The sequence below is a fragment of the Lichenostomus cassidix genome, chromosome 4, assembly GCF_008360975.1.
Source record: "Lichenostomus cassidix isolate B80296 chromosome 4, HeHo_3.0, whole genome shotgun sequence".
In the NCBI taxonomy this organism is placed as follows: Eukaryota; Metazoa; Chordata; class Aves; order Passeriformes; family Meliphagidae; genus Lichenostomus; species Lichenostomus cassidix.
In genome coordinates, this window is record NC_139484.1 from 48500661 (window position 1) to 48519200 (window position 18540).

Here is an 18540-nt window from a genome sequence, read left to right on the forward strand (position 1 = left end):
CTCCCTCCACCTGCTGGCCACACCGCTCTTGATACAGCCCAGGATACAGGTGGTTTCCTGGGCTACAAGTGCACTTTGCTGGGCCATGTGCAGTTATTATGACTCTTGGGATTGTTCAGCAAAGAATGTTTCTTTCCTAAGCAAGTCCTGAAGCTCCGTTTTGGATCATGTACAAACTCACAGTCCTGAACACTATTATTCCACCAGAGTGTTCTCCCTTTTTCTGAAGGACTATGTCTCTAATTATATCATGATGTCCAATTTTGGCATGAGGTAGAATTCACTAAAGAGAAATCTTTTTTTTTTATGTCATTAAGTAGATTGATCCTGTAGCTAACAGATGGGATAAAACATATTTAGCCAAGCTAGTCCTGAGAAATGTTGGCAAACGAGCTGATATTTTGGAGGGTTGGCCAAAGGATCACATGTAAAACTGACCAGTTGCTGCCTGTAATTTCTGCAGTACAAACCACAACTTTCTGTCCTGGAGCAGCTCTTCCTATAGCAGTTACATATTCCTTGATGTCAACAGCTGGAGTGGGGACCCCACTGGGACATTACATACTCTTACCCCATGTGCTCAGGCCACACTCTCAGCCAGTGGGAAGGACAGCAGTGGTCAGAAGGGGTTGTGTAAATCTGGGTGGCAGCTCCCAGTCTCCAGGAGGACTCTAGCCCTAGGACACTCCTGGAAGGAACATGGGAGAAAATGGTGGACCAAACAGGCAGCACCTAGCCTGTCACTGTGCATCAGCCATGCTGCCACCACCCATGGGGAGCACAGAGGTACCCTAGGTCCCCTGCCTGCACACAGGACTACCTCCCCCAATTAGAGCAGCACAGGATCACTGCTGGAGAGCTGGCACAGCTGGGAGGGACAGCTCTTTAACATGTGATCCTGGAAACTCTCTCCCAGTATATCTGTCTGGTCTCTCCTAGTGGCCATCCCTGCCATTGGTGCCCAGTACTCCATGTTCCAGGCCGCACCTCCAGCCAAGATGATGGAAGATGGCAAAATCCACACTGTTGAGCACATCATCAACCCTATAGCTGTCCAGCAGGACCCAGCCACTGCAGCAGCTGCCGCAGCAGCCGCAGCCGCAGCTGTAATACCAGCTGTCTCAACACCTCCTCCCTTCCAGGTGAGTTCAGAACAGAAATCCTGCTTCCCATACTTCCAGCTTCCCCTACATCCTGCTATGCATACCCAGTATGGTGGGGGAAGCCTAGTCTCCTGCCCTGCTTCCATTCAGGAGGTGCCCTTGAGGCTGTGCCCAACAGCCCTGAAGTGCATCTGACCTGTCTTAAACATCTGCACATTGGGCAGCTGCTTTCCCCATCATGGGGACCCAAACTGGGAGGGAAGGAACAGCCTCCCACGGTGGCAAAACTCTCAGTCAACAGGGCACTTACTGCCTACCCTCCTGTTATCTCCTTCCTTCCTGGGCGTTTGCCATTCAGGGCATGGGAGTGGAATGTTACAACAAAGTGCTTTTTCTGAGGTCTGAACTCTTTCCTGCCAGGGTCGCCCCATCACGCCGGTGTACACCATGGCTCCCAATGTGCCGCGGATCCCTGCCGCCGGGATTTACGGGACAAGTTACGTGCCGTTCGCGGCGCCCGCGGCGGCCACAGCAACAATAGCCACGCTACAGAAGAACGCTGCCGCTGCCGCTGCCGCTGCTGCCTACGGAGGATACGCTGGCTACATCCCCCCAGCATTCCCAGCTGCCGCCATCCAGGTGCCCATCCACGACGTCTACCAGACGTACTGAAACTGTCAGCAGAGGAGGGTGGCAGAGAAACACACACTGAAGGAACACTTTACTATTTATGAAGAAAGAACTGTCTGCGAAAGAGTAAACATTTGGGCTTGGTAAACTGATGCAGAAAGTGAAGAATGTCATAGAAAAACATGTTTGAAATATTTTCTATGCTTGAAGTTTTCACTAACTTTTTTAGGCTATTTTTAAAAATTTAACATGCCTGTATTCATACATTTCCAAAGGACCTCAGTGCATCCAGCCAACCACTGAAGTGCATTTATACGCATTGTAGTGGGGTTGCATAGGGTCTTTTTTTTTTTTAGCAGTTATATTTTCAATATATTTGTGGTATGAAGGTTATTTTTTAGTAATTTCTGCACTCCAGAGATGTCTATTTTGTAGTGCCTTTAATAATATATCAGCTATATATTAAAATGCACACCTGAGCAGCTAGGGAAAGTTTTAACAATATATTTTGAAGAGTATATTCAATATTTAAAGAATACATACCTTAGTTTTTTGTTTTGTTTTGTTTTTTAAGAAGAAAACAACAAGTATCTTATTTAAAAATTATACTGGAAAGTGCAATTTGAAAAATGTGCAAGACCTCTGCATTTTTGTGCTGGCATTAATACAATCTGCTCGTTCTCATTTGAAATCACAAGTAACTAATATTGCCTGTTTGGAAAAAAGATAAGAGAAAGAAAAGCCTCCTCACACATACCTCTTCACAGTGTGATTTGCAGGCTAGTTTTAGGCGAAAGAAAGGCTCCAAGTTTTCCTTAGCAACTGGATTTTCTATTTATTGAAGCTACTTGTAGTTGGAGCATGTGCAGAAATAAGTAGCTGATATTTCGCGTGAGGTGTCTTGACTTAGATCTTCATCCAGTATAAAGCCAAGGCTTTTTTCAGTGCTCTTCATTTTATTCTTTGAAGTATATGTTGTAGTGACTGCGAATGTATGCTGCAGTCGGCAAGAGCAGCTACGCTCTCGCCGAGAGGATGTGCAGCATAACTTACCCATTGCTCCATCATGTTCCGTGAGAAATTTCAAAGGTACTAGGGGTGGTAGTGATACTGGAATTAGTGAAACAGGGCTAGCCTCCCTCCCAGCCTCCTTTCCACTCTTAATTCCCCTTCTCCACAGCTGGAGTAGTATATGCACATCAGGGGTGGGAGTGATTAGACCCAATGATTTTAAGACATAGAGCTTGTACATATCTTTTAATATACATTTTTAAGTCATTTTATGTTGCAAATTTACATGGTATGTGGTTTGCCACAAAACAAAAGCCTTTTATTGCGATATTATTAAAAAAGGTTGTTTTATTAAGAGGTAAATATATTATTGCAGTGTTTTGTGGCCTGTTTAAAGGCTTTTATTTAGTAGTGCAGTGAATGTAAAATATAGTAAAATGGCAAAGAAATATCTTGCCCTTTGTATGAAGTGCATCAGCTCTGCAAACACAGCTCTGGTGACAAAAGGTGAGAAGCAGGGAGTCAGTAAACATTGTTCCTTTACTTTTTGTGGTATAAGTACATACCAAAGGGGTTTCACACTGACAATATTTTGACAACTGAACCACTTCCAGACACCATCCAGCTCAGTTAAGTGACCTTTTTAATACATTTCTTTTGCTTGCCTCAAAATTGAGCGGTTGTATTTTAGGTGCTCTTGCTCAGATAAGCTGAGCTCCCCTTGACCCTGTCAACCTGTTAGCGAAAGCACTGTGAGGTTACCCATTAGGTTGGACTCTGCCCCTCCACACCCCTTCCCAAGAAACTTTATTGTCTGTAGCTGCACATCTGAAAGCACACCCAGACCTCAGCCCCAAGGTCCTGCCCTTGTGTAGGGCAGGAGAGACGAGGAGATCTGGGCAAAGCCCAAGGGGGAAGCTCCCAGCCAGATGCCAGCACTGCCTCCTCCAGTCCTTCATTCCTCCAGTCCTCCAGTCTTAGCCTTAGACTTCAACCATGGCTCAACACTAAATGCCATGAGTACTCGGGCCGTGCACAAACACCCCTGGGGCCAGGAAAAGGCAGTCTAGTGGTCTGGGTCTCTGCTGGCCCACTTCCAGCCCCACACCATGGCTGACCCACAGAGGAGAGAGGAAGGGTGATGGCTCCCTTCCCACTAATCCTCTCCCTGTCAACAGGACAAGGGACCTGCCACTCACAGAGGCGGCAGGAAGAGAAAGAGAAATGAGGGAAAACCATGAGGTGCCCGACCATCAGCGGGTGCTGCCTGTGCCAGACAGTACCCAGGGGTGGAGGCAGGACCCAGGGATGCAGGCAGGACCCAGGGATGCAGGCAGCCAGGTCATGCCGAGCCTCCCACCCATGCCTGTCTTTACACTTGCTTCTAAACCATTTCATGTACACTACTACTGAGGTAAGTCTGATAACTTGAAATGTGAACATCTTTAGGTTAAGAACAAACTATTCTAAGATAAAAATATATATTAAAAAAAAACAAAGTGTGCCTTATTCTCAAAAGAGCTGATATTTTAGATATTTTATTGTATCTCTCTTCTCTGTATTGTCAGAAACCTCTGAGTTTATTTAGTTCTTGCTCCATTTACGGTACATTTCTAGGATGTAGTGAATAAAGCATTCTTTAAAAAGAGAGACGGTTATTTCATTGCAACATCCCACTCTGCCAAGGCTGTGCTCCCCTCCAAGCTGGGAAGAGGGTGTTTGGGGTAGGAGGGGAGCAGGGCACTGCAGCCAGCATCCCTGCAGGCTCCTGTGGGGAGGGAAGATGAACTGTCCCACTGACTCCTCTGTCCCACCACCTGCAGAGGACAGTGACCTTCCCAGCACACATATTGGGCATCTCTCCGTTCTTCCAGTGTCCTCTGAATAGCCTAAAACTCGCTTTGCATCCAGTTTAGAGTCAGTGCCTAGATGTGGACGGAGCTGGAGCTGACATCCCCCTGTGCTTTCCATCCACCCAGTGCACAAACTCCTGTATCTCTTGCATGTCCCCACTGCCAGGAGCACTGCGAACTGGTTCATCCTTTTAATGTCAGCACGCTCCATGCTTCAAACACACAGAAAACTAAGCTGCACCTCGTTTGCAGTGCTCTAGAATCCCTGTCTGTTTCCTTGGTGTAAATACACCTGGAGAAATTCTGCTGCAAATACGAAGTTTGTGGAGGAGAGCAGTCTGAGGGAGTAGTCCTGGCTAACCAGAGAGGTCTCAGTTGCTGGAAGGTATCAAATCTGACATCCATCTACAAGAAGGGCTGGAAGGCAAAACAGAGAACTATCAGGAATGACCTCTTAATTGGTGAGGGAAAGGCTGTGCATGCTGTCTAACTAAATTTTAGTACAGTGTTTGACACTGTCTCCCACGACATTCTCCTGGAGAAGCTGGCTTCCCACGGCATGAAGGAGCATACTGTTCACTGGGTAAAAAACTGTGTGAGTGGCCAAGCCCAGAAGATGGTGGTGGATGGTTACATCCAGCTGACAGCCAGTCAGGAGCAGTGGTCCCAGGGCTCAGTAGTAGAGCCAGTCCTGTTTAAGGTCTTTGTTGACTACCTGAACAAGGGGATTGAGTGTCCCCTCAGTCAGGTCACAGGTCCCACCCACCAAGTGGGTGGGAGTGTTGTCTGCTGGAGGGCAGGAAGGCTCTGCAGAGGGATCTGGACAGGACAGATCAATGGGCCAAGGCAATGGATGAGGTTCAACATGGCAAAGTGCCAGGTCCTGCACTTGGGTCACAACAACCCCAGACAGCAGTAGAGGCTTGGGGCAGCGTGGCTGGAATGTGGAAAAGGGTGCTGGTCAACAGCTGCTGAACAAGAGCCAGCTGTGTCCAGGGGGCCAAGAAGGCAAATGGCACCTGGATGGTGTAAGAAATAGTGTGGCCAGCAGGACCAGGGCAGTGATTATCCCCCTGTACTCAGCACTGGTGAGGCCACACCTCAAATCCTGTGTCCAGTTTTGGGCCACTCACCACAGGAAGGACATTGAGGTGCTGGAGCAAGTCCAGAGAAGGGCAATGGAGCTGGTGAAGAGTCTGGAGCACAAGTCCTGTGAAGAGCAGCTGAGGGAGCTGGGGGTGTTTAGCCTGGAGAAAAGGAGGCTCACAGGAGACCTTATTGCTCCCTACAACTACCTGAAAGGAGGGTGTAACCAGGTGGGAGTTGGTCTCTTCTCCCAAGTAACAAGTGGCACAACAAGAGGAAATGGCCCCAAGATGTACCAAAGGAGATTTAGATTGGATATGAAGAAAATTTCCTCACTGAAAGGGTGGTCAGGCATTGGAATAGGCTGCCCAGGAAAGTGGTGAAATCACCATTCCCTGGAAGTGATAAAAAAGCATGTGGACGAGGCATGTGGGGACATGGTTTGCCAGTGAACATGGCAGTGCTAGGTTAGTGGTGGGATTCAATAATTTTAAAGGTATTTTCCAACCTCAATGATTCTATAATTCACTTGGATGAGAAAGGAACCACCAGCAAACCAAAGCCCTTTACAGATGTTCAAATGTGAGGCATGACCTTCACAAAAAGCAATGTTTTCCAAGTAAGATGAAGAACTGTGCCACACTGAAATGTGTTTCTGCTCTTTCCTTTTTCCCTTTATCCAAGCTACCCAAGATTAAAACTAATCTACACAGCTTTTTCTAAACAAGCACTTTACAAGATAATTTCTTTATTTTTCTAGACTGCTGATTTCTGACTTCAGTTTAGTAAGATCTTAATTAATGATTAACACATCGTAAGGTTGAAATATGCAAGTCATTCTCAGGATATTAACATAAACAAAGCCAGAGAAATGCAATTGTGCTTTCAGAATGACCTTGCTGCCTTGGGAATGTCAGGAGCTCTGCTGAGGCCTTGGGCACAGTGACAACTCAAAATGCTGCCAAGGTGATCCCATTCCCTTTTTGAAAGTCTTTCTTGACGATCTTGAAGAGCAGACGTGCCCTTCCCTGGCTGGTATCATCATGCTAAAAACCAGCTTTAGCATTCTTCAGGAAACACCTTCCAGCAGCACAACTATGATACAACTATTATACAAACAGATTTAGAAGAAACTCAAGTGCACCACTCAGATATGGCAACATCTCTTTTATAAAAATACTAGAGGTCCGAGTATATGTAAAACGCACTTTTCATACATACAAAAAGGTATATGCAGTACTTCATCTCCTCTGTGGCTGGTGTTACACTCCTAACATTTCTGGTCTGAATGGGTCCTGAGCACCCACAGAGCTCTCTGCTCCCTGGATGCCAATCAGCCACAAAACTGGCCCATCATGCTGACCTGTAAAATAAATAAACCTGAGACCTTCATTGTAATAAGAGAAACTACCTCTGCTGTGCATCTAAAAGCCAGCAAAAGTCAGGTTTTATGCTCCAGTGTGTCAATTAAATGCTGAATCACACTTGACTGAGTTTTAGAGCCAAGTCCTGCCTGGCAGCAAAATGGTTGGAATGGTGTTGCAGGGAGAAGCTGCAAGCTAGGGAATAAAAAAGGCAGTTTTGTGGCACCGAGTCCTTCCCTTTTGGCACAAAGACAGGCTGTACTATGCAATTATGATTGTTCAAGTTGCCAAAGAGGAAAGAGACTGTGGAAAGTTTTAGAAATTTGGTACTGTAGAAGTACCTTCACATGAAATATTTTCTGTCTGGCTGATGAATTAGATCAGAATTTTTTTCCCTCCAGCCAGAAGACCAGACCTGGAGTTCACCTGCTTTCTATTCAAAGAAGACAGAAGCTTTGTCTCACAGTCCTCACTCAGGCAAAACTGCTAATCCTGGATGTGGGAGGTGATCAGTCAAGGACTCTCTGCACCAGAAAACTTTACAGGCAAACATGCTCAGGTGTGCTCAGGTTTGTCCCACATGTACCAAATGCCTGTATATTCCCAACGTAGTGTCAGACATCTTTGTCTACACAGGCTGTGTCAGTTGTCAGACATCTCCATCTAAACAGACTGGGAAAGTTAAAACTCTGCCCCACAGTGGGCCCTGGGGCTTTACCTCCATCTGATCAGGGCTCCCCACAGCCTCGTTTCCCCAGGGCATTTGGAGAGACAAGATCACAAACTGGGCACAGGCTGGTGCCCACCCTGACTCTTCCTGTGCTTCTGCACGCAACTGGACTGTAGGGTGGTGGCCACCCTGGAGGAAGCTGGGTCACTTTCATGTTTTGGCTGACACCCTTGTATTTTTACTGTGAAGAAAAATATGCTGCTGTTCTTTTTTTTCACCTCTTTCCAAACACACACACATAACTTTTGCCAGCCAGGTTGCACTTTGAGCCCATCCTTGCATGTTTTTGCAATGTCACTGAAGCTCAGCATTAGCTCAGCCACTGCTTGCAATCCATGCACTGGTGGGAAGTGGGAAGCCACGGGTAAGCCAGAAGATCTTCATGAAGCATGAAATAAACCCCTGCAAACAGCCTACACAAGCCACAGGAATGACATCAAGCTAACCAGCAGAGAGAAAGATGTATTTTTTAAGTCAGTCAGAGGCAAAATACCCTACCCTCAGAGCAGGTCCTTTGTTCCAAAACTTTGAAGCAATAACTACAATAAGCAATTCTCACTCCTGGGACAAATCTGTAGGTTACAGACCAGGGTGTCTTACAGTCACTCAAAAGGACATGCACTGGCAAAGGATTACTTATTAAACTTGTTATGCATGCACTGCCTGTACACAGGGCATCCTTAGTTTCTCGAGTCTTTGACTTTTCAGGCGCTGTCCCTTGCAGGAGGCTGTCTGACTATGTGGATAAGCTAAATACCCCTTTAAAGTGTGGCTTCACTCCAGTAGATGCATCCCTTGGCTCACCAGCCTTTGTGCAGGACACAGAGGGACACAACCCTGGTCAGCAGCTGCAATGCTAACATACAAGCAGCAATGGGGCAGCTGACGAGAGCTTGGAAGAGCACTGAAGCAGTGAAAACCCAGGAGCTGCTTCCACCACAGTGAATATAAGCTGCTGCTCATGGAAAAAGAAATCATGGAAGTCTGCTATAATTTGTAGCTTGGAAGAAAAATCAAGTCCTGTATGGCACTGTACTGGCTCTGAGTCCCACACTCCTTTACACCCATCACCCTTACTCAGGAGTCAAATTCCCAAATGCTGATTCAAACCACCAATCTCCTCGGTGTCCCTGCCAGGCAGGTGTTCACCAGGTTCAGCCACCTCATCTTTGAGCCCCTGCCTGGGTGCACAGACACCCCAGAAGCGCAGGGTCCTGCATTGCTGGTTTCACAGAAGGCTACATATGGTGCATGAGTGCCTCACCTTGCATGTCTGGACTCCCTTCCTGCAGCACATGTGGGGTTTTGAGACTCTCTCTGATTAAGTGACTTCGTTATGCATTTTGGCTTTTGTACAAGTTTTTCTCTGGCTGTTCCTTTTGGATTTGGGACTAGGACAGCACCAAGGTCTTAAAGGATTAGATTTAAGAATAATAAATGGTACATTAAATTTATATTAAAAAAATAATCCACTCCCTGAGAAAACTAACTTCCTTGTCTTTCTGTGACATCTTTGTGAGCGATAGGAGGGGAGGGAGAATACGGAAATGTACAGCACTTGGCACTGGCTACACCTCAAACTAGTATTTCAACATTTTACAATCAACTTTGGCCATGTGACCTATGTGGAAAGATAAACTGAGACATTTAATCCTATTTTTCTTTTTTTTTTTACCACAAGGAAGTTAATTTCATGTGTCTGTGATCATTAAATTACAGTAAATTATTTGTCCACAATAGAGAAAAAAACATTACAGAGTGGTTTAACATAGGTAAGGCTGAGACCAGGCAGCTGTTTGTGACCAAATACTCTTTCCTAGCTTGAAAACTCTCAGTGAGCTTCACTATTTCTCCCTGGTTTTGGCATTTAGGGACATGTCAGCTCATTGCAGGTGAGGATTACCCACCGTTTGCTTTAGCAACCAGAGTATGAATCCTAGCTTCCCAAAAACCAATTGCTTTTTGAGCTAAAGCAGCAGCAATTACTACAATTTTTGCTTCATCTCCAGAATATCATCAACTGCTGAAATGACAGCTGGGTGTTTGGTGAGCTGCACACTCTGTTGTACTGTGACAGGGAAAGCTGGTTCAGAGCAGCCAGAGGCACAGTTCTGCCACCACCCTGGATCCATGTTCTGCCACCACCCTGGTTCCAAGCATCCATGGATGCATGCTCCAAGCATGTGTGGAAAGGCCAGGGTATGCTCAGCAAAGCCCTCCTGATGGAGCATCCCCAGGGACCAGCATACAGCCCTGAAGTGACAAAGGCAGCCTTGGCTCCTGAGACACTGTAGGTGAGGTTATGAGTAGGGGACCATCCTTGGCAAGGCAACATTTAGTCAGCATTGTCAGCTGAGATGAGGACACAGGCTGGGAAAATCTTAATGGAAACAGAAGATGTTGAAGAAACTCTGCACACTGTGCCCATGATTTTCCCCAGCACAGTCCAGAGGGTATACACTGATTTTCCTGCTCACACAGGGAACTGACCACAAATGAATGATGGGTACGACAGCAGAGTGCCAGGCACTGGAGATTGTCTTCTTCAGCTCCAAGGGTGCCATGCCTGCTGATTTCTGAGAACTGTGGCTTTTTGCTTTTTTTTTTTTCTGTTTGGCTTCACTACCACATGATAGCACACACCAATATCCTTTTTAGGGCAACATTAGTCTCATTATTTAAACAGCTTTTTGTTGAAGTCTGCCCAGTCCATGGAAATGTTGGCCTAAGCACAACAGCTAAAGCTGAAAAGTACCTTTGTAAAGTCACTGCTATGATCCCCTGAACATGCCAGCTGAACATCTGTACAGTCTAAGCAGGGCTTTTCATCTCACGTGCTATGAGAGAATGACACCCAGGTTTCCAGACTGGAGCTGGCTCGGCTTTGACCAGCCCGGAGCAGCGGCAGGTGAGCTACACACCCCAAGCACCTGCAGCCATTCCCCAGCCTGGCTCCACCAGCCCCCAGTGGCCAGGACAGACCGAAGGGGAGGAGCGAGGGCTGGTGTTGAACCAGGCTCAGCTTCCTGATGTGTTGTGCCACGTCCCTACAGGAGCCATTGCACTGGTGCAGGCAGGAGGCAGGGGGTGAGCTGTGCAGCCCAAGGCAGTCCTGCAGGATCAGCGCAGCATCTGCTCCCGTCTCAGCCTGCCTGCATCCACAGGGCGATGGGGAGGGCACAGCAGCAGTAGCACACCGAGCAATGCCCTGGCAGATGAGCATGGCACGGCAGAGCAATGTGAAAGCCCCACCTTTGGCACAGAAAACATCTTGTACGTGAAACTGGGCAATGCCACAATGCACTGTGATTCTTCCCATCAGGCTGCTTCTGATACTCAGCCCCAGCATTTTCTGCTAGGAGGCATTTTCTGTTAACTGGCAGCTCTCCTGGTCCCATTTATTCGTGTGAGTAGGTTTATTACTAAGGTAATTCTCGGGCCCAGCACAGTCCCCCCATTCCCTGACAACTGTGTTTCCCCGGGGGCTTGCTCCACCAGCCTCCTCTCATCTCTTCTCCTGACTCCCTCCCGCTGCTTGCACAATGGCGTTACGCAGCATCTCCTCAAGGCTTAGGAGGGGCCGCAGGCCAGCAGCAAGAGCCATCGGGGAGAGAAGGATCAAGCAGCAATAGCTCTTCTACACGTGAGCGCTGCTCCCCCACTCGCTCCTGCCATGATCTCAGCCTCTGAACTATGGCAGTGCTCCCACACACACCGCAGTCACCCCTCACCTTTAAGAGGCTTACCTCCAGCTCACTTGAGAAATGGATTTTCATGTCTACAAACAGGGAAAGCTTTGGGGTAGCTGACCTGGTTGTGATCCACAGAGGCTACATTGCCTGTAATAGGGAACAGACAAAAATATTAATGAAAAACAAAGGAGGAACAGGCTTCCTGTGGCATCACTCCTCTGCAGCTCTGATTTGACTGGAATATCAGACTACACCTGCGCAGAAGTAGATTCTTCTCATCTTATCACAACCATGGAAAATTCCTACCAAGAAGCATTTCAGGATTTGACTTTGACAAAACTTAGAAACACCCTTAAACAAACTGTGTAAGACAAGGGATCACATGTCATAGTCTTATATACTCATAACTAATGACTTCGTATATTTCATGACAAGTCTTTAAGAAGTGATTACTAAGACATCCTAGCATCACACATTATTCTGGGGAAAAAAGGGAGCCTGCCTACCAGAAAGAGATTTCAGAACAGCTTTCTGATAGTTCATTTATAAACTTTAAAGCATTATTATAAATTAAGCTTGACAGGCTTCCTTAGAGTCCCTCCATATTTTCCAATTGTCCGTTCCAGTCTTACCAGAACAGTCATTTTTCTTTTTCTTTTTTTTTTCATTAGTTGTTGCCTGGCTATTTATTAATTGGCCAATCAATAAGCTCCAAAATGAGTAGAAGAGGTGGAAGTGTAGTCATCATCTGACAAAATTCTATCTATGTGCACTTCCAGAATACCTTTCCTTGCAGTCTGACATTATAACCCCAGTGTAAGGAGCAAGGTCATGGGGTTGGACAGAGCTTAGAGATCTCAGGTCTTGTTCCCTGCAAGTTTTCCACTTTTTTTTGAGTTTGATATGAAAGGAACACAAAAGGGTCAGCATATAAGTGCACATGGAAACACACACCTCCCGAAACAAAAGATGAAAGCTCCTCTTTTAATGAAATCAGAAGGGGGAAGGAAAAAAGCAAAGGCAGAGTGGAAAAACCTGCAAGAGGTCAACAAGGAAAACAAAGGGCAGCTTTATGCAAGCACTTATTTCACTCCAGAAATGGCAGGGCAGGCTAAGGAACTGCTATCCAGTGTTTTTAATACAGAAATTCAGTGTAATTAGGGCTTTGCTTGTTCCAAGAAGATAAGATTTAATAGTAGATGAGGCTTAAGAGGGTGGAGAAGAGAGAAAACAGACAAGGAATAAGGCTCTTCTTCTCAAAAAGCAGAGGAATGCTAAGGAAAATTAAGGTGAGTCTCTACATTTCACTTTTCCACTTTGATCAGAAGGAACAAAAGCTTTTGATGGTTATTATAGGATCAAAGACTAAAAACCAGGTTCAAATGAGCTAATATCTCTGATTGAAGGGTAAATATAGCAGATCACAATTTTCTAGTAAGAAAGCAACTTTTGGACATCTAGCAGATGGCATAAGAGGCTGAAACTGATGAAAGCTAGAAATAGATACGTTTAAATTGACATAAAAGGCTCAATATCAAGGATGAACTGATACAGGAACTATGATACAAATGATAAAGCTGGGCAAAAAATTGTAAAATTTCTGCCAAAAAGCTGTTCAGAGGCATCCACTTGAGCTGCATCCCAAACAGGACAGGCACACATGCATTGAGTGAGCAGTGCTGCATTGGGCAGCCGTAGCGTCAGCCCCCATACTGCAGCCCTGACCCATCACTTCTGCTCCCGTGGGTTTGAGCTGCCAACACCTCCCCACTTCATGAAGACTTACCCTGGCAGCTTGCTAGATGACAGCTTGCTAGCAGGCTGTTGCCAAAGCGACTGCTCGTGTGAAATTTTGATTTTTGGTTGGACATTCCCACTATAAGGAGCCTCATGCAATGGCTGTTCTGGTCCACTGTACTGTGGGGGTTCTCTGCCAGAACAGAGACAACTGTGACTACTTTAAACTCTTGTTTCTACACTTGCTCAGCCCAAACTGCAAAGCAGTTTGAATTTACTCAACTTGCTTGCCACTAAAAGGAGTGCTAAGAGAGAAGATGATATTTCAAAGTAGCCCAAGATGAATAATGAAGAAGAAGCAGAGTGATGGATTTGCTTCCTCACCATTTACAACCTAAGAGAAAATACATTAATTCCCCAGGAAGATCTTTCCATCTTTTTAGCAGCTGCACAGTTAGAATTTACAGGTATGTGTGCTGAATCTGATGCAGGATCCATTTAGCCCAAGATTTAGTGTCCAGCACCGGCAGAAGTCAATAACCAGGGAAGAGAAAGAACAGGACAAGTTTATCTACTGTTCCCCAGCATCCCTTCAGCCTCCAGGCAGTTCCATCTCAGGGGATTTCTGCAGATGAACATGCTTTCTTTTTATTTACTAGGTGTCAACACACAAGTACTCTCCCTCTCAACTAAAACAGAAGGAAGCTCAATCAGCCATCATTCCTTTTTATTTTGCATAGGTACTTTGTACACTCCCTTTACCTTCCTGTCATTGCTTCCATTTAAGCTATACATGATTTTCCTGGGCCTGAAATATAGAGGAATAATGTCTCATTGTGGGGAAGGTGGGAAGGAGCATTCACCTTTGGAGATTGTGGTAGTTGCTCTGACATGCTTACCCATCTAAAAGCAGCTCCTCTGCAATTCTGAAGATTTAGCCCTCATTCTGTCTTGGTTTTTGAGACACTAAACTCCATTTAGAGCAACGTGCCCTTGAAAATCTCATCTTGAGCAGTTCTGAAAATGTTGGTATTTGCTACCATTGATTTTAAGGAAGGAGTTATGGATGAAAGAGCTACTTTCCACAAGGCAGTTCAAGATAAGCACATTGAGAAACAGCAGATGTGCTCTGTCCACAGGAATAAATAAAGCTTACATCATCCCCAATGTTGCAGAAAGCCTTTTGTATTGGCAGGTAGGTGGCAGCTTCAGTGCCAGGGGTTGCCATAGGTGTTCAGGCTGTTCAGATCATGCCTGAACACTGTACTGGTTAGAAATACAGCCTGACATCTGGCAGAAGTGCAGCAGATGTAGTGAACATACTGGGCATAGTATTGCTCATGTATCAAGTATGTCCTCTGCACAAGAGGCAACAAAGACTGGCTTCAGCTGGGGATCTCATATATCCAAGATCAAGTACAAGGACATGCTGCAAATGATTTCCAAGTTGGGAAGTGATGAAACAGAGGAGCTGTGAAGTTGGGCTTTGGAAAAATGATGTGCAGTGACTAAGTGAAAAAGGAGACATGAGGACTGGATGTTCTGGAAAGAGAAGAAAAATGCATCTTAAGAGTAATTTTGAATGTTGCCTTTAGATCTTGCTTGGAGAGCCTTTTTTCGTAAAGCTGCCCTTACTTTCACTACATGCTGCCAGAAAAGCTGCTTCAAAAGTACATTTAATCATTGCATTCATAAATTCTGTGCTAAAACATAATCCAGCAAAGACACTGGAAACAGCTGAAATCAGTTTTTTCCCAGTACAACAGGACACAGATGTTATAGTGTACATTTCTTCTCCAAACGCTCTGCAAAACCCCCAAAGGCTTGGACTTGCATGGAGAAGAGCAGCCAGGGGTAGTCAGGCAGCTGCAGTACCCTGGCCCCAGCCTCACTGCTGAGCTGAGGTTCAGCCCTCAGAACTGGATGAACCTCTACTCGATTCACTAGCACAGGAACAGAAGTGCCTACAAAGGGCTTGGAAGATCAAAAAATTCATGTTACTCACTTTCTGTGAACTCTCATAAGCATTTCGGGATTCTCCAATTTAATGTACTGCATCCAGCTCTGTAGCCCCCAACACAAGAAGGCCATGGACCTGCTGGAGCAAGGCCAGAGGAGAGCCACTGAGATGAACAGGTGGCTAGAGCACCTCTCCTGTGAAGACAGGCTGAGAGAGATCGAGTTGTTCAGCCCAGAGAGGAGAACACTCCCAGTGAGAGCTCACAACACCTTCTTGTACCTAACAGGGGCCTGCAAGAGAGCCTGAGGGATTTTTCACAAGGGCATGTAGCAACAGGACAAGGGGCAGTTGATTCGAACTGAGAAAGGGTATATTTAAATTAGGTATTAGGAAGAAATTCTTCACTCTGAGGGTGGTGAGGCACAGAAACAGGTTGCATAGAGAAACTGCGAATGACCCATCCCTGGAAATGTTCAAGGCCAGGTTGGATAGAGACTTGAGCAATGTGGTCTAGTGGAAGGTATCTCTACCCATGGCAGGGGCTTGGAACTAGATGATCTTTTATGTCCTTTCTAACCCAAACCATTTTATAATTCTAAAAATGCAATGATTACATCTTGCCTTGTGATAGCCATAAGTGTACTTTATTGCCTGTTTTTAAACTTATAATCTATATTTTACAGGTACCACAGTGGCTTTGCTCCATCTGCCTTGGAGATGATCTGGGCAGGAAAGGCAAGGCTTCAATGCTAGTCCATAGAGACCCCAGATCATAACAAGGAGGTATTTAAGATGTCCCTGGGCTGATTACCTCTGCAGGTAGTGGGCTTCTCTGCTGCAGTGGCTCTGGGGAGCTTTCTAATGTGTCAGCACATCACCACAATCAGCTATATTGCAACAACTCCAGACGAGCTGCGATGCCACCTTTGCAATGCTGTACCCAGTGATAAAAAACACAGTAAGGACCATGTCAGCAAGGAAAAGCAGGAGGCTCAGCATGCAGAAGGGACAGGGGCATTTACTTCTACACATCCTCCCCAACAGCTCACATAAAGGACCGTTCTGCATGATTTGGTATTAACTCAGCTCTACGTGCCCTGCTGGACTCTGGCAGTGTGACTGTCAGGAACAGCAGCAGAGATGGCCCTGTGCATTTCAGTGCAAGAGAGCAAAGGCTAACCAGGAGTGCCGGATGTAAAAACAGGGAGAGACCAGCTTTCTATGAAGACAGCCTAGTACTAGCTTGCTCCTTGTTCCCACAAACAGGAAGAGGTTAGTTTAGGGCACTGGATCCCCTATTTGCACTCAGGTATAGCTTTGGAAAGTGTATCTTACCCTCAGAAGCACACACTTCCATGAGTGAGTTTTCTGAAGGGGCTAGAGTGAACATTGAGTGCTGGTTTGTGTGGCTTTAGACACCAGAACACTATTGCTTTCTTCTCAGGCTTTGTTCCAGTTTCATCAGCCTGGAGATGTTTCTAGCAAAGGCAGACAGTTTGGAAACAAAAGCAGCAGCATGCCTTCCAGTCTCATGAAGCAGAGGGCCTTCCTCTGCCTTCCTTCTATGAAACATACAGTTAAGGATCAGGTTTATGTTTGACAAAAATAAACTCTTTCTACTATCTGATTGTGCTCCAGTAAAATTAGAGGTTCCTAGCCCAGCTCTGAGATGTGATGCAAAAATTTTATGGAAGTGAACTACAAAGACAAAAGAGTTTTTCTTTATGATGAAACCTCAGAAGAGTAATTAATTTAATCAGCAAACTTCAACATCGCCTTTCATAACCTGAGATGTACCAAGAGGTTAAGCCATGAAGGACAAGTTATCTTTGTAACCTTTACCACCAGGAAAATTTACAAATGGCAATTAGTAAATTCAGAGAGTGAAAAAAATTAACCCAGATAGAAAGCATGTAATAAACCTCTGGCACTTAACTCAGCAAGGCTGAAGCAAAACAGCCAAGACAGAAGCTAGGCTGTGCAACACCCACCAACAGCAGCAAAAGGAATTAGCACTGATCTCAGAAGAGGTATGCAGAATGTCAGTTGTTATATACAGAGGTCATAAAAGTAAACCCACTTATTTCACATGGGATCCAGAGTTGTTGGACAGTATTTAAGAGAACAAAAGCAAACTACAAGTGATTGTATAGATCTTTGATAAGATACTTTTTCTCTTAGTTTTGCAATGAACCTTGAAACTTCTAGCTCCCTACCAGAGTAAAACACCTTTCTTTCAATAGCATGCAATTAGGTGAATTACCTGGTGTAGATAAAGCTGCTCTTTGGAGAGATCTTACTTACAGTGAGACAGCATAATCCATAGGAGCGATAAAAAGAGGGGACACTCACGTACCAGGTAAAAAGTCAGAAAATTCTAACAAAGCTGCATTTTGTTCAGCACACGCTCCCCGCTGCAGCTCTTCCTGGACTAAATGAAGTCTCTATTCCCCTTCCCTACAGATTTAATCCATTTTAAGAGAAATCTTTATCTCTGTAATAGAAATTGCCTGTATTTGTTTATTCAATAATAATGCCTGAGTGCACCTGAAGGGTCAACCCTGAGAACTGCAGAGCTGTAGGTAAGCCCAATACACTTGTGGGATACTTCCAAAGTGGTGGTCCTGCTACCAGGGCAGGAAGCACCTCAGCAGGACCCAGAGCTTAACCAAAGCAGGTATCCTGGCACAATACTCTATTTCTACAAGTGCCGTCTCTAAACTCATCAAGAGATGCTTAATTTTGAAAGAAAAAAAGCTACAGCCATTACCTTAAAGGAATTGAAAAATCAGTACCAATACACAATGTCCTAGCTAAGCACCCCTACTAAACACAATGAAGCAGAAAATGAAAAAAAGTAGTATCATTCTCATCTGTCTTGTATTCACTCCCATCTGGAGCAATTTATTCCCACATTCTGCTAAAGAAAAAAACATAGAGTACTTGCTGGTAGACAAGCCACAAGAGCAGGCCTCACTCACAGCAAGACCAGCAGCAGCAGGACCATGGCCCAGAGCTGTAATCACACTTTGATGCCTCATCTTTAAATAAGCATCTCATTAAAAGTAGATGCCACACAACTGCAGATCTGCCCATTGGTTCTCTCCAGTCTGTGATAAAGCCCCATTGTCTGTGTGTAAAACCTGCAATTTTGGGTCCCACTGCATCCCCCACAAGGCTTCCTTCTTTTGAGTTCATTGTTTGTAACTTTTCAGATGTCCTGTATGGACAGGAATTTCTCAAATCAGTAATTGTGCCATGTTCCTTCTCTATAGGCAGGGCTTTGTGTACTTAATGTATTTAAGACAATATTGATACAGATCTGGTTAACATTTACCTTCTTGTTCCAGCTATTTTTTCTGTGGGTTTTTTAA

The 18540-nt window shown here is 45.3% G+C and overlaps 1 protein-coding gene across 7 annotated transcripts in view; it reads left to right on the forward strand.

Annotated features, from left to right (window-relative positions):
* RBM47 (RNA binding motif protein 47) overlaps positions 1-4392 on the forward strand; it is a 79433-nt gene extending 75041 nt beyond the window's left edge. For all 7 annotated transcript variants that reach the window (XM_085059105.1, XM_085059100.1, XM_085059101.1 and 4 more), the window contains 2 exons: positions 940-1142; positions 1524-4392. In XM_085059105.1, coding sequence (XP_084915231.1) covers positions 940-1142; positions 1524-1775 — 455 coding nt within the window. In that variant the 3' untranslated portion in view covers positions 1776-4392. The remainder of the gene's footprint in view (positions 1-939; positions 1143-1523) is intronic.
* Positions 4393-18540: the final 14148 nt, after the last annotated feature.